The 17,394-nt window shown below is 34.6% G+C and overlaps 1 protein-coding gene across 4 annotated transcripts in view; it reads right to left on the bottom strand.

The window, feature by feature from the left end:
• Positions 1 to 17,394, bottom strand: part of LOC150103008 (CCR4-NOT transcription complex subunit 3-like) — a 447,199-nt gene that overhangs the window by 359,218 nt on the left and 70,587 nt on the right. For all 4 annotated transcript variants that reach the window (XM_090398514.1, XM_090398516.1, XM_090398518.1 and 1 more), the window contains exon 3: positions 4,272 to 4,346. In XM_090398514.1, the coding sequence (XP_090254640.1) occupies positions 4,272 to 4,346 (75 nt within the window). The remainder of the gene's footprint in view (positions 1 to 4,271; positions 4,347 to 17,394) is intronic.

The raw sequence follows: 17,394 nt of genomic DNA, 5'->3' as shown, positions 1-17,394 counted from the left end.
CTGCTAACACATTCCTGGATGCTGACAATGTCAAGTTCATTCCTAATATCCACATTTTTAATATGATATTGCCATTGATGCCATCTGTTCATGCCTCTAATCTTTCTCAGGACTCTCATATCTGCGGTCTCTAGACTTTGGTCAAGTATTTTACTTCTGACCCAGCTCTCAGATCCATAAGTTAAAACTGGTTTGAACATTGTCTTGTGTACAGCTAATTTAGTGTTATGACTAATTTCTCTCTTATTCCATATGAATTTATTCAATTGACTTCCCACCATACCAGCTTTGCTGATTCTGTTGTCTATTTCTATATTGAATTTATCATCTTCACTAAAAATTGTGCCTAAGTAGCTGAAATGTTTTACTTGTTCCACAGATTCTCCATTCACAACACAGCTGACATTTTCAATGATACCTATTTTCATTGTCTTTGTCTTTTTATTGCTGACCTTCATACCATATCTATTACAACAGTTATTCAATTTAGTCAGAGAATCTTGCAGACTTGTAGCGGATTTATTTAGAAGTATAACATCATCTGCATAAAGCAAAGAGCTGACATTAATTTTAATATCATGTTTAATACGACTTTCCTTCATAATGTGATCCATATATATAATGAATAACAGAGGGGATAATGTACATCCTTGTCTCACACCAAATTTAACATTAAACCATCTTCCTGTGCTTCCTTCAATTCTAACTGCTGATTTACAACTCAAATAGACAGCAAGTATTGCTTGATATAATGCCCCATTGACACCATATAACTGTAGCATATTGAATGGCTTCTCTCTTGGCACCTTGTCATATGCCTTTTCCAAATCGACAAAACTTAAATACAGATCTTCGTTATATTCCCAGGCTTTCTCGACTATTTGTCGTAAAGTGAAAATCTGATCCTGACAGCCTTTATTTTGCCTGAATTCAGCCTGTTCTTCACCCAGCTTTTCTTCTGCAATTTTTCTCAATCGTTTCTCAAGTATACTTGCATAGATCTTGCCAGGAACACTTAGTAGGGAAATACCTCTGTAATTCTCACATTCAGTTTTATTTCCCTTTTTATATATGGGTACTATGAGAGCTCTACTCCAATCATTGGGAATTCGTCCCTCTGTCCAGGCTTTCTGAACTATGCAGTGCAGCCACTGTAAGACTTTTATACCACCATACTTCAGCATTTCTGGCCGAATGTCATCTACTCCTGCTGCCTTTCCACATTTTAAGCCTTTGATGGTTTTTTCTAGTTCAAGTATGGATATGTATTCCTGACTGCATGCCTGGTCAATGTTTTTTATCACAGTGCTGTCATCACTGCTTGTTTAATTTAGCAGTTTTTCAAAGTAATTACTCCATACTTCAAGGATATCTTTTTCTTCTGTTTTCATGTCACCTTTATTATCTCTAACTCCTTTTACAGCACTCTTTCCTCCATTCCTAAGCTTCTTCAACAACCTCCAGAATATTTTGCCACCTTCTTGATATTTATGTTCTATATTCTTGATAAAAGTCCTCCCATGACTTTTGTTTAGCTAATTTTACAATGTGTTTAGCATTCTTGCATTCGTCTCTGTATTCTCTAAGAGCACAAGATGACTTATTTGCCAGGAACTTTTGATATGCTTTCTTCTTTTCCTTCACTGCCTGTTTAACTTCCTGTGTCCACCATGGAGTTCTAATTTTTCTATTCTTGCAGACAACTTCACCACATGCCTCTCTAACTGAATCAATCAGGATTTTCTTCAAGGCTTGCCACTGAATCTCCAAGGTTTGGTTCCTGTTCTCAAAACTTTCATTTTTTTTTCAAAAATCTTTGTGTATTTTAGTCTACAGTTCACATTTGAGAGCTGCTCAACGTTTATTTGGTTTAAAACTTCCTTAAATGTTATTAATTTCAATATGAAATTCAATTTTATCCTGCTCAAGACTAAATAGTGATCACTTCCAATTTCAAATCCTCTGTACACTCTGGTGTCCTGCACCAGGGAGAAAACATCACTATCAACAATAACATAGTCAATAAGACTTTTCTTATTCCTTGCTTCTTCTCTCCATGTGAATATGTGCACATTTTTATGTTGGAACATGGTGTTAGTAATAATCAGTCCATGTCCTAAGCAGAAATCCAACAAATATTTGCCATTATTATTAGCTTTGCTCTTTTCTCCAAATTTTCCCAAAATATTTTTGTGTCTCACAATCATTTCCTACTCTGCTATTTAGATCCCCAACAAAGACCAACTTGTCCTTTTTCATTGTGTCAGTTGCTTTCTCTGAAGCCTCAAAAAATTCCTCTACGTCTATATTAGTAGAACCTTCTATGGACCATAGGCACAAATGAGTCTCATTGTCCAGTTCCCCATTCTCATATTTGCCCACATTACTCTACTTGAGACTGCCTGCCATTCAAGAAGATTAACCTCGTATTTTGTGTTGAATACTATGGCTACTCCTTCTTTTCCTTGATTGTCATTGCCTGAATATAACATTTTGTATTTATTGCTCAGAAAGATCTCACCAGTTTTGGTCTTTTTTGTTTCAGTCACCCCTATTATGTCAAACTGGTACTTATCTAATTCCTCAGCTAGCTCCATTTCTTTGCCATTCAGGCTTCTTATGTTGATAGTACCGATCTTTGACTCTGGTGATGTTGAGTTGGGGTGTGTTTTCAGATTTGTTCCAGTAGCTGACTTTTTGCTGTTCGACCTGGTTCTCTGGCGAAAATAACAGGAGCCTTGTTTAACCAGGCGACACTCCAGCTGGCATGAAATTTTATCATGTTGTACCAACATTTTATATTTTGGTTTAAGCCAATAAGAATACAATTTGGTCAGCTAAATCCCAAATTGCCAGCCCATCCTCGTTCGTTCAGTATCAAAGTAGATACCCAACAGGGTGCACCACGAGAAGGTGAGGACTGGACATTAGGTCAGAAGCCCTGGTCGGCTCTCCATATTCCTTTAAAGGCTATGTGGAGGTCTCCTCTCAGATATACAGCTTTGACCCCTAAGTGAGTGACCCTTAAGTGGAGAGAAACAGATTCTTAAAAAAAAATCACTTTTCCCCAGAATTAAGAATCAGAATCAGAAAAGGAAAGTAATGAAGTGCTTCCTTTCTTGAAAGGACTTCATTACTTTCTTACAGCAAGTGTTGCAGTACTGATCGCCAATTTGTTCGAGCTTAGCTTCAAGTACTCGTATTTTGGAGAAAGAAGTTTCATTCATGGCACTGATGATGATTCAAGTTTTTTTACTCATTTGCCTAAGTTCAGGAGCTGTTTTACAGAAGGGAGGCACAGCGAACAGAAAAATGGCTGGTTGAGGTTGATAAATAGCATGTGTGCCAAATCATCTATTTTTGAGCAGGAACTGTGTAGGCAGTGGCAACAGAACTTGCACAACACACTTTTTTTTTTTTTTTTTTAAATCAGTGACATCAATTTTACAGCTGTGGCACGTTGTGGGTTTGTCGGCAGTGCTACACTAGCAAGACACGTGGTGCCCATTTATCGTTGACTTTTGCTGCCACCATCTTTGCTTCATACAGGATGCATAGTGGGTGCTTACACATGGCTGATTTTTAACTGGAACACAAAAGATAGATAACTAATTTAATGCACTGTAAGTCCTTACAGGTTGTGCAGAAGTAATTGGCTCCTTAGTACCCACTATTAAAATTTCCGTTTAACGATTAATTTGAATGAAAAACACTCACAATAACAATAAATTAAAAAATAGAGCACAAGTTTAGAATAGCTTATTCACAAACACCACCTGGTGGATTACCGAGCTTAAGAAGCTTAAAATAATACTGGTTCTATGGGACATGCAATGACTTTTCCATAGTTCATTATAGCACATCATTCCGTTATAATGGTGTTCACTGCAGTGCACATCTACTGATGTATTTTATTCTTTTTGTTTTGTAAGTTATATGAAAAACTTCAAATGAATAACTGTCAACACCTAAGTTTTTCACAAATTTAATGGAAAATAGTTTTTATTCTAGACAACTTACCTCAAAGTAACGATAATATTGGTGGGATCTTTGAAAATGTTCCACGAACTGAGAAGTTTAAATATTCTTCAGGTAAAGCTGCAAGCTTTCATAACTTATAAGTTTTGAGAACTACTAGCTATATCTAGAAGTTCTCTTAAATTAGAAAGAAAGTATATCCAATTACCAATTTAAGTAAAAGCTATAAAAAAAAAAAAAGAATAATAATTGAAAGAAATTGAATGCAGCAATTCAAAGGGGAAAAAAAGTACCTGGAGTTTTTTAATTTCTTTCTTAAGATCTGCCTCATATTTTTCTTTCTGATTTGTATTTGTTGCACTATGCACCTGAAAAGATATGTTCTAGAATATAGTAAGGATGAATTACTATTATTCTCCAATCATAAAACAAATCACAATATTATTTATTTCTTCTTCTAAATGCATTTAGCATTTTGCATATTAACATGTGAATAATATTACAATAACCTAACATATCAAAATTAGTCATTCTCATTTAGGTTTTGGTACTGGTTTACATTCATAATACAAAGCTAAAGCACAAAGAGAAATAATTAAACAGCAGTTTTTAATCATTTCAATATTTCGTCTCTGTCACAGACATTTTCAAGAATGCAATGTTAAAATTGTAATAACATACGCAAAAACACTTGCAAAACATATGAAGTCTAATATATTTTGTCATATGAGGGGGAACCTCTGTGGGTGCTATTGGCTGGGTGGGAGAACAAACTCTTAGATGCTGGGTGGGAGAACAAAGAATTAGTTTCACGAATCTTGGAAAGTTTAACATAATCATATTTATTAAGATTAGGCTGATTTATTGAATCTGCTACTGGGGCTTCTGAAAATGTCACATGTTGGCCTACTGAAGTTGTTAAAACACTCAAAAATTTCACTCCCCCCCCCCCTTCCTTTCCAGATACATTGGGTAAATGAGTTTAGGAATTCCAATGTGCCCCATTATAGATGCTACTGACATCCCCTTCAATTGAATTAGCCAGATAACCAAATCTTAAATTCCACTTACTGGCCACACGTTTCAAATCCTTAATCCAGAATTTAGTTTTAAACAATAACTGACAGTGAGCTTTGATGTCACCTCCTTATTCACAAACATTCCCTTTTCTGACAGTCCAAATTTACTGAAAAATTCCGCTCCCCCTGACATTACTGATCTCTTTAATTTGGATATAATGGACTATGTCCTATGCTTTGTTCAATGTTCCTCCTTAAAGTAAAAATGTGATGCACAGTATTCCCTCTGTCCTAACACCAACTTGTTCATGCCTTAATATCTTCTCAGCTTCATTTTTAATCCTATTTATCAATGTTTTACAGAAAAATTTGGCAGGTATTGATGGTAGACTAATTCCTCTTCAGTTTTCACATCCTGTAAATCTCCTTTCTTAGGGATTATAATTATCATTGCTTCTTTCCATTGTTTAGGTATCATTTTGATCTCTACCACACTGTTAACCTGTCGTTAGTAAGGTGGGATGTCACAGACCCCAAAAGATTTTAAATTGACTCTAACTTTTTAACACCGTGAGTGTGAGTCATGCCTCAGTATAGCTTCCCCTCCCGTAACCTACTACTCAACGCCATAGACAACAGGCTGTTGCACACAAGCAAGTTTAGTGTGGAACCCCCCAACCTTACCACTTCTGTTACATTTTCCCACCTTACTAATGCCAGGTTAAAGATTAAATGCAGTTTTTCAGCAGCGGTTTCTTTAGTTGTCTTAAGCATTTCTATTGATATATTATCATTGCCCAAAGCCTTTCTACTTTTCATCGTCTATTTAAACAATATGTAAATATATCTTGTTGTATATTTTTATAAAACAATATTGAACGTAAAACAATAAAGAATGTATTGCTTTATAACAATATGTTCTTTATTTCATTCTTAGATATAGGTTGTGATGTAATATTTAAATCTATGCTTATAGGAGGTTCTTCCATTACAGAACTTCTAATTATGCCAGTTATATTTTTTTTTACATCTAAAATCTCATCAAAGTGTTCTTTCCATCTTCTAACAATCTCTCGTTCTATCCTCTTCAATTAGCAGAAAAACCATATTTATCTCATAGAATTTATTTGCACCTTTTCTTCAGAGCATATTTATCTTGTTACCTCATATAGTCTTCAACGTATCCTAATGCTGCAGCCTTTTGTGCTTCTACCAAACTTATCTTTCTCTCCATAAAATGAATTTCTTTAGCTCTCTGAGATTTAGCATTTTCAAATATCATTTTAACTTTATGCCTTTCTCCAATGAGTTTCCAGGTCTTGTCTGATAACCAATTCTTGTTTTTTTCTCACAAGGATTGGTTAACACTCTCTTTCAACCTCATTATATAGCATTTTAAAATGTACAATATGATATTTACTCTTGAAACAGTCAACAAATTTTTGATTCTCCAAAAACCAAATAGGCTCTTTAAATGGTGTTAATATTTATCACGGTTGTGATTCTACATTTTTGCAATTCTAATGTTTCATATCTTGATCGGAAAACCTTCATTAAAACACAGATCAAAAGATAGGGGAGGGGGATTTGGTTTGATTTGGCACAAAGCCAACACAAGTCATACTGTGCATATACTACAGATTACAACTATACATAAGCAGTTACAGAAAATTGTAAACAATATGTCTGTACAAAAATCTAGTTCCACAAATCAGCATCTACAGATAAACAGAACTGCTGCAGAAAGGGGACAGCAACACACAAAGTCAAAGATTATTACGGTAGTACAAAAATAGTTAACAATATAAGTTAATATACAAAATATGCAACACCAAGCCAAGGAATGCAGTATCTACATATATGTAAAATTATAACAGATGCTTTTACAGCAGTAGAAAAATAGGCAAAAAGGGATTATTATACGATATGCATGGACGAAAATTAAATTTAGCAATGCAGTATAAACAGAATTTAGCAACACATATAAACAGAATTACTAGAAGGTATACACAAATAGACAAGGTGTCCTAGAGCAATACATGATTAGTCGAAAAATAAACTAGTAAATAAAATGCATATACAAAATTTAAGTTAAACAATGCAGTATCTACATATAAACAAAATTACTGCAGAGGTTTCAGCAGTACATAAGCAGATAACAGTACAGGTTAACATATGCATATACAAAACAAGTCAAGGAAAGCAGTATCTACATATAGTAAGATTACAACAAACGTTATTATACAGCATATATGCATAAAAATTAAGTTTAGCATTGTGGTATTTACATATTAACAAAATTACAACAGGGTGACACAAATATACAAGATCAAGGCCTACAGTAATACATAATTGGTCAAAATTTAAACTAATGAATAATATGTATGTATAAAAGTTAAGTTAAGCAATACAGTATATTTACATATAAACAAATTTACAGTCAAATGTGTTTGTACAAATTAATTCTTCCTAAAAAATTATAAACATCATTCAATCTGCCTGAGTCTGCTAGCATTTCCCTTAGTGTATATGGCTTGGTTAGATAGGTGAAAATTTCATTCCTCTCTCGTGTAAATTGTTGACACTCTACCAGAATATGATAAATAGCGAGATGTGTATTGCATTTTTCACATATGTGAGGGTGAAAACACACATCAGCTCTCAGTAAATAAGAATGTGTGAGGTGACTGTGATCCATGTGGAGCTTAGCAAGAACAACCTCCTCCCTTCTCTTTGTAGGTTGACTAGAATGCCAGTGCTTAATTTCAGGTTTAATGTCATATAATTTGTTTGTCAATGTTTCCTGTCATGTTGACTCCCATTGAGCAATTAGCTCTGATCTTATAAGCTGTCTGTATATGGAACTGTCAAACAGTATGAGCTGATTTAGCAGCTGCAGCCCATTTCCCTTAATTTTAATGTTGCTGGGAATTCAGCACAACTGAACATCAAAATTAAGCATTTTCATTTTGTGAAACAGATGTTGCACCTCAAAGTACTGGATGTGGATTATACATAGGAGAGGAGATAGTCTGTGAAGAGGTCAATGAGTCTGTGTAAATTATACACTTTTGGTAGCAGTTTTCTTTTATATGCACAAGTGCAAGCTGAATGGCATGTAGCTCTGCTATATAATTACTGCAGTCTGATGGGATCTGATTTGAGATAATAATGTCAGGAAACACAGCAGCACAGCCAGCAAAGATATTAGTTCTTGAACCATCAGTATAGATGGGTAATAAATCAGCAGGTGCGCTCTGTGTGCAATAAACAATTGCAGGTAGATGGATGATGGAGTATAAGATTTCTGTAGCTGACAAAGTAAGCGGTTGCAGGATGGTGTGCAAACCTGCCATGGAGGGATGCTGTTATGTTTATTGTAGCTAATGTTGTCAACATTTATACCAACAGCTTGCACAGTTTCTTTAACATACATACCAAAAGGATGTATAGCAGTTTGACGTGTGTGATATTAAGCTTCCAAATGCAGAGAGGAGATACTAGTCCGTGTATGATGATATGGGAGGGATTTTATTTTTAGGGCATAATTAAGAGATAAATGTTTCCGTCGAAGTGATAGAGCCGGTTCATTTGCTTCAACATAAAGACTTTGAGTGAGTGATGAGCAAAAGGTACCAGTAGCTATCCGTATACCCTGATGATGGATGGAATCCAACCATCGTAGGTTACTCTGTCTTGCAGAACCATAGACTAGAGACCCATAATCCAGCTTTGAACGTATATGTGCACAATAAAGATGGAGCAATGAAGTTCGATCAGCATCCCACTCAGTAGAGGGAGTACGAAGGAGATTCAAAGTTTTTTTTGCACTTTTTTCTTAGTTGACGAATGTGTGCTAGAAATGCAAGTTTTCTGTTAAAGACGAATCCCAAGAATTTGGTTTCTGTAGCTACTGGAATAACAGTATGTCCCATTCTTAATTCAGGATCTGGGTGATGAGTGTATTTTCGACAAAGTGTACACGGACACTTTTTTCTGTTGAAAACTTAAACCCATTATTGGGGAGGGAGAGAAAGGGAAGAGGAAAAAAATACATGCCTATGAGATTTACTATAATATCCCATGTGGAGGATCAAAATAATGCAGCATAATCAAAATCAAACATTAAGAAATAAGAAGGAAAATGACAAACCTTACCAAATGCATGAGAAATCACCAAAGATATCCTTTACCTTCATATCTATAAAATGCATCAGTAGGAGCTGGAGCTCAACCTGTGGAGATACTGAGAACTAACATGATGACAAAAGTTACATTTCCACATACAAGTAGCAAAATGGTGCATCACCATATTAAAATACTCTGGATTGGAAACAGATATAACAAGTTTTTTCAGTGGGACAGAAAGTAAAATTATACTCAGTTATACTCGTTGATATCGTTATTTAACTCAAGTGTCAGCAAAAAGTTTGCACTTGAAATATCTTTACAACTAGGCTACTGGTACATGGAAAGCAATTGACTTCACATCAGGTTGCACTGTTAAATAGCCCATACTGTACAGCACACTTCCTTCTCTTGAGTGTATAATGGCCATACATTAGGTGGGGATCACTATCCAAAATGGCCTCAACCTTGACTGAGATTTAATAGAAGTAACATAACTGTAAAGAAATTTCGTGTGTAAACTTTTGTTTGCTCATCATGCTTGGGTAAGTTAAAATGAAAACAAGAACCTAATTTCATGCTGAGTATCATTTACTTTTATTCTCAATGAAAGGAGGAAAAAAAAAACAGACTATATCTAATCCAGAGTAATATTAAATACTACTGTAACAATTATGATGATATACCATTTTCCTATTTGTATTTGAAAATATAATATCTGCCATCATGTTAATTTTCATAACTTCAGAAGTTCAGCTCCTGATAATGAAACTTCAATTAAGGTTGAAATAACAGGAGAGAATACTATGCACAACAGAATACAAAGAGAAACTTGATGTGAAGTCAATGCTCTTTCTACATACAAAAAGCCTAGTCATGGAGTTATTTCAAACACAAACCGAAGTTCATACATGAAAAGGATGCAAATGAGAACAATTTCTTCTTATGTATAAGATATTTTCCTTCAGAGCAAAAAAAAAATCCTGCTACAAATGTAATTTAAAACTGTTCAATTATTAATTAACTAATTACTAATTAGTTCACATTATGGGTAGATACCAAGAATAGTGATCGGAGCTTGCTCCACCCTTACTATGAGTTGCCTCAGTTTGCACTACCAAATGGGTCAGGTGTCACTATCCAGGTATTTGCTTACGCTTGGAATCGCCGAACTTTATATAGTTTCTATATTCGGCATGAAACTCTTTGAGTTTCTTATTCGGCTAAGAAACAATATGGGATGTAATATCCCTTAACTTCTGTTCAATTATTTTTGACTATATTTTGATATTCCCATCATTTATGCATGAATGAACATAATGTCTGCAAATAAAACTTGTTATTAAACGTTGGTATGAACAGCTCAACTTCTGCAAAAAAACAAATGTTTTTTGCAGAAGTTTATGATTATGCCTACAGGACATAACCTACTTTTGCATTATGCCTGTAGGCATAATCTTGTTAATGAACAGCACAACTTTTAAGAGATCCTAAATACTAAATTTCATCTAGCCAGTGCAAAATTATTTATCTTATACTGATTGGATGTAATTTAATAAACAATAAAATTATTTATTTACCTATCAATGTGAATCATTTTGTCAGGATTAGAAAAAATAAATGATTCAAATGGAATAAAAACTGAACCATATGGATATTTTTTGCATGCCTGAAATCAATGTTTCCCAAAGCGTGGTACGCCGAGGGGTACGTGAAAGGTCTTCAGGGGGTATGTGGCAATTTTCAACTATGCATCATCAAGGCATGGAATCATTATTAAGAAAAAAAAAGAAGAATTATTTTAAAAGTATGTTTCTCAATATATTATATATTATGTATGAATTCTGCTACTCAGATTGTGATAACTGCTTCATTTGAATAGTTTGCAAATGTGCGGGTGACCATTCGTGAATCTTCGTATATGAACATGCATTGCGAGCCTGCAACAACGCGAAGAGCTTACGAGACGTAATTACGACATTTAATCAGATATTAATCAATGTGCTTCATTATTTGATCAAATTTAACTAACAAATTTGTTGTTAGTTAAATAAATAATAAATAAATAAATAAAAATAAAGTATATTTCATTTTATTTTATTTGAATTTAGATGTGCATGTAAACAAAAAAAAGATTTATTTTTATTAGAACAAAATTTATAAAGATATTATAAATTTTTACTTAATTTAAATAATTTATCGTAACCGATAGGAGTTTGTTGTTAATTAAAATACAGATTTGTTGTTAGTTAAAATACAGATTAACAGGTTTGTACTACTTTTACATTGATATAATTGCATTGATAATGTACAGAAGTTATATTACCTATAATAAATATAATTTTTTTTAGCTTTCGAATTCTTAAGTATGGATCATAGGTTAAAGACTAGATTTATAAAACACACAAAAAAGAGCAATATAGCAGATGTGAAGGGGAGATGAAGAGGAACTTATTCCATTATGTGTCATTTGTGGTGAAACTTAAAAAAATGAAAGGAGAAAACCATTTAATTTAAATCGAGAATACATTATCATTTTAGTTACAAATACAGAATGAATTTGTAACTAAAATGAACTTTAATTAACAGTTAAAGCTGTAAGGTTCATTTTTCCATTTTCAAGTTCATATCTGTGCGAAGTTGGATTTTCGGTCCTTGTAGATATTAAGACAAAGAAGAGTAACCGCATTATAGATGTCGAGTTGCATCCGAGATTGAAATTAACTAGAGCCAAATTTTGTTCTATTAAAAATAAATCTTTTTTTGTTTACATGCACATCTAAATTCAAATAAAATAAAATGAAATATACTTTATTTTTATTTATTTATTTATTATTCTGATAAGGGGGAACTTGATAATAATGAAAATTTAAGGAGTACAGGGATATCTGAAGTTTGAGAAACACTGCCCTAAATAAATTTTGTTACATTCCATCCAACCACAATGTAGTTTTACAATGTATAAAGTCCCTTTCATCCCCCTGAAGAATTTTAGATGGCTCAATGTTTATTAAAATTTCAAATAAATTCAAAGAATTCTATTCTTCATTAGTTAAAAAGTAACTTATGCACAGCTGGACAAAATTTAGCTGAAAACCTAAATTTATTGCCCTAACAAATCTGTTTCCTGATAATAACTATTTGTTATCAGGAAAGCTAAAATAAATAGCAAAGCATATTATCATAAAGAACAAAGCAAATAACAATGGTAAGTACCGTCACATTTCAACATAAACACGTGCAGAAATTAACATGGAAGGAACAGAAAAAATAAGTCTTAGTACGATGAGTGTGCAGATTTTTTTGTCCTAAAATTGAATATAAAAAACAATAACTAACACAGGGGTTAATAAGTTGTAATAATACAGATAGTTACTGACTAGTTTCACCACATATTCTAATAACTTCTTCTGGGTTAAAAACAAAAAAATACAATAATCAGTAAACATGAACCATTACATAACTAAAACAGAACATGCGGGAACTGTTACACAAAAGTAAAAACACATGCCGTGTAGAAGATGGCATGAGTCAGTCACTGTTCAGTAGATAAGCATGATACGAGAGTAGTCTGAAAAGTTCTCGGCCATAGATGCAACACTATCAGCAAGATATTTTATTTTCTAAGTTGGCACATCTGTCATAAGCATCCATGTGAAATTGCAAGGCATTCTATCAAATAGTTTGTTTTATACAGCTGTCTGAAGCAAAAGTGTTGTCAATATCCCTTGAAATGGTAAAATTGAGTATCGTGCAGTTGTAAAATTCTTTGTAAAAGAAGGTTTAATGCCAAAAGAAATTCATTCGAAGTTCATAAAAAGTTTATTGGCACTCTTCTCCTTTGTTTTCGACAATTAAGAAATGGGCTGCTGAGTTTAAACGTGGCTGTACCAGCCTTGAAGATGATCCACGAGAAGGATATCCAAAAAGTGTAATAACACCAGAAATCATTGATCAAATGCATGATATGATATTGGATGACATGCGAGTCGTTGCTGAGACTATAGGCATTTCAAAAGAATGTGTAGAATATATTTTGCATGAAGAATTGCAAATGAAAAAGCTTTGTGCAAGATGGGTGCCACGCTTGCTCACAGCAGATCAAAAACGCACTCGCATGAAAATCTCTGAACAGTGCTTGGAGCGTTTTAACAAGAATAAAACCGATTTTGTGTGTTGATTTATTACTATGGATGAGACTTGAATTCACCATTACAGACCAGAATCCAAACAGCAGTCAAAACAGTGGACAGAAATCGGTTGTTCAGCGCCAAAGAAGACAAAGTTGGTTCAATCAGCAGGAAAAGTCATGGCATTGGGGTTTTGGGATGCTAAAGGCATTTTTTTTATTAATTATCTTGAAAAGGGTAAAACAATAATTGGGGAATATTATACCGATCTTTTAACCAGACTAGACAAAAAATTCGTGAGAAAAGACCCGGTTTGCAGAAGAAAAAAATCATCTTTCATCAGGACAATGCACCTGCCCACAAAGGTGTTTTGGCAATGGGAAAATTAAGGTATCTGCACTATGAATTGTTGGAACATCCACCCTGTTCCCCAGATTTAGCTCCCTCTGACTTCTATCTCATCCGAAAACTAAAACTCTTCCTTGCTGGTCAGCGTTTTCTTCGAATCAAGAGGTGATTGCTGCTGTAGAGGGGTATTTTGCAGATCTTACTGAGAACCACTACAGGGAAGGTTAATGGCGCTGGAGCATCGCTGGAATGAATGTATTAGTTTTAAACGAGATGTTGAAAAATAAAAATAATTTTGAAATTATAAATTCGTTTTTTCATTATTAGGCCAAGAACATTTCAGACCAAACTCATAGTTGCCAGAAAAGTTAAAGTCTGATGGTGAAAAGATCTAACAAGTGACCTCCAAATATCAATATTATTCCCTGGTTTCTGTTGATTGTGCCTTCTGTCTAAGGCATAGAGCTCTTGTTCCATTCAATACTGGCAAGCTGGAAGAAGTGGAAAGCTGCCATGTGCTGTCTTCTCTGTCATTATTGATGTCTCCAATATTCTCTTTTTTGTGTAATTTCCAAATTTCTAGCTGTTTGTTCTATGTAAGCAAGGCCACAAGAAAATAGAATTTTGTAAACTCTAGGATGCTTCTTGAAAGAGTTTATGGTCCTTAGGTGAATGTAACAGAGCTCGCTTGAAAGCCACTCTTATGTCATGAGATTTCAGATTAGAGATTTTGAGAGAAAGTCTACCAAAACAAGGTTATGTAATCGATGTCAAGAATTTGTTGTGGAGAAGGAGCAGAGAATAGTATTCTTTGTATCATTTTCTTAGAATATCAACTGCTCATCAATAGTTAGAGAAGAGAATGTAATTCTTCTTTTAGTGTTACTTCATCTCCTGTGATGGAGATCGCCCATTTTTTTTTTTTCCAGCATATGTATAATGCCTAATTTTTGCGACATGTGGTGCAATAAAGAGAAATGAAGGTAATAACCTGTGGGCTTACGGTATATGCTAAAAGAGAGGCCTCCTTGCTTTTTTAGAAATTAAAACATGCAGGGAACGTAATTTTCATTCATTTTCAAATTCTAAAGTGACTGTAATTTTATGATGGAAGGAGTTAATTGATGAAAGAAAATTGTGTAACTCAGCCACACTGTGCTTCCAGATTATTAACATGTCATCTATATATATCCAAAGTGACAGTTTTGGATTTGTAAATAGCAGGAAATATTTTTCAAAGTTTTCCATGAATAAGTCAGTGAATGAAAGAGATAGAAAGCTACCCATTACAAGGCCAGATAGTTGTTTGTGGATTTTTAGAAATAATGAGTTGAGAAAATGTCTAAATAGATGAGAGACGTCAGGAGGAAAAATATCACCTACCAGTGCAATAATGTCATCTAAAGGAAAATTTATGATATTCTAAAATTCTAGCTAGTCTAGAATATCAACAGATATTCTAGACTAGCTAGAATAACTGTTGGCAAAATAGAAATTTCTTCTAGTTTTTCTAAATGTTGCAAGTTTTGATGATGGAGTCTGTATGTCTCATGTGCTCCTTTAGAAGATTAGGCAGATGTTTTGATAACAAATTGAGAGATTTTTCACGAGTCACGAGAGAATATAGTAATAGATTTGAGCTATGCTAAAAAAAAAAGTTTTTGATCAATATATAGTGTGGCTTTTTGTTGCGAATTGTGCTACATTTTTTTTCAGTCTGATACAAATGTCCTTTAGTAGTGTTGTTATTGAAGTTTTTTATTGTTTATATTTTTCACTGCTGGTTCATATTACCTAGAGGTGAGATCAGTTAGATGCATTCAGAGGTAGCAGAGAAAAAAAAAAGGCAAGTTTTGTTATTTTTATTAGAGTTTTCTACTTTAAATAACACAAAGTAAATAATTTGCAGTTGGTGAAATTCTACTCAAAAACTTAAAATTTGTGGTATAGTTGTAGTGGTTCTTGGTTCTTAGTACTTAGTTTTTCGTGCACTATTTGAATGATGGTGGCAGCCACAGCTCACTCTACTAATGGCTTGTCCAAGTCCTCTCCCATTTAAAGACTACATTTTGCCTAACATACTACAGGATTCTGTGGAATGCAGTGCTTGTGGCATGTATGCATCCCAGCAGTTGGATATGTGGCAGGTGAGAGATGGGGAGGGGGTCATATATGTGGAAAATGTAGGTAATGGGAAGAACTTTGTGAGTTGAAGATTAGTATAACAGAGACTCAACAGCATTGCATCAGAGTCAGGAGAATACTGACCTAGAGAGAGAGAGAGAAGAGTAGTGTGATAGAGGGTGAGGATAGTGAGCAGAATGTAAATGAAAAAATAAAAGTGGAAAATTTGAATCACTATGAAGTTTTTGGAGATAGTCTTGGTTGGGAAGATAAATGGCAAGCAAGAGTGGGTAGCTTGCAGAGAGAGAAAGAGATATGTGCTGAAAGAGGAATGTCTCGGAAATTAACTGAGAAGCATGAAAGAAGATATTAAACAAATGGAAGCGATGAATGCAAAGTGAATCAGAGTGGGAGTGAGAGAGATGGGAATGATAGAAGAGGAGAGAATAGAAACAGCAGAAGGGAGAAAATGAGCAAAAAGTGAAGGAGTGCTGGAACCAGGGATAGAGAGAGAGAGATGCCGGGACAGCATATAAGGGAACAAAGAAATAAAGTGTTAGAGGAGAGAGATGCAGGTGAGCAAGAAAGAAACAGATTGATAACAGGTATGATGTATGGAGACTCAATGATATGTGGTGTGCAAGACAGAATGCCTGGAGGAATGACAGAAAGTGTGGCTATGGCAATTAAGTGGGTTGAAAGGGTGGATGAGATGATTGCGATGGTGGACATAAATGACTTGAGAGGCAGTGTGAATTAGGTAGCAAGAAAACTGAGGTTCGTGTTTGAGGTTGTATGGTAGAAGACTCAGAGAGGGAAGATAGTGTGCGTGTTGCCCAGGAATGATATGATAATGAAGAGCATTAATAATGAATAGTATGACAGTGAGAATGAGTCAAACAAGATGCTCGGAGCATGTGGATGCTTGGAAGACATTTGAGGACAGAAAGGAACTGAATGCAAGAGACTTCTTGCGTGTGAATAAGGAAGAATGTAGGCATCCGGAGAGATTGCTGTCCTCTGAATGAGTCACTATGTCAATGCAGGGAAATTAGAATTATCAGGGTGGATGGTAGCATGGGTGGCCTCTTGTGGGAATAGGTGCTTGGGAGAAGGGGAAATATATTGGGTAATGTTGAATCCAGTGGAGTCTGGTGGGGGATAATGATAGATATAGAAACATTGATATTTTTATTCTTTATACTAATGCCAGGAGTATTTGGAATAAATTGGTAGCACTGATAGCATCACCAGTTCAAAGATTATTGGGATCTCTGAGATGTGGCTGATGAAAGATGATATACTAACAGGAATGGAAGTAGCAGGGTACAGCATTTTTCGACATGATAAGATGGAAAAATGTGATGGTGGAGTACTGCTTATGATAAGTGATAACTTATGTCCTCTCAGAGTGAAAGATTTGGAGGGAAGTGGCACTAATGGTTTTGAAAGCATATGGTGTGAGGTGGAAGTGAGCAATACAGGATATTTAGTGGGGTGTTGCTACAAGCCAGGGGGCATAGAGGGTGAGAACAGGAAATGTTTAGGCTGTTGAGCTTGGCAAGTGCAAGAAAAATTATTGTTATGAGAGATTTTAACTACAGTAGTATATTGGGAAGAGGAAACTGCATATAGTAATAAGGGAATAGAATTTCTAGAATTCTTGA

Source organism: Typopeltis vanoorti, chromosome 9 (assembly GCF_054136105.1).
Source record: "Typopeltis vanoorti isolate ZY-2024b chromosome 9, IOZ_Tvanoo_1.0, whole genome shotgun sequence".
Lineage (NCBI taxonomy): Eukaryota > Metazoa > Arthropoda > Arachnida > Uropygi > Thelyphonidae > Typopeltis > Typopeltis vanoorti.
Note: the sequence above shows the minus strand (reverse complement) of the source record. Positions and strands in the feature narration are given on the sequence as shown.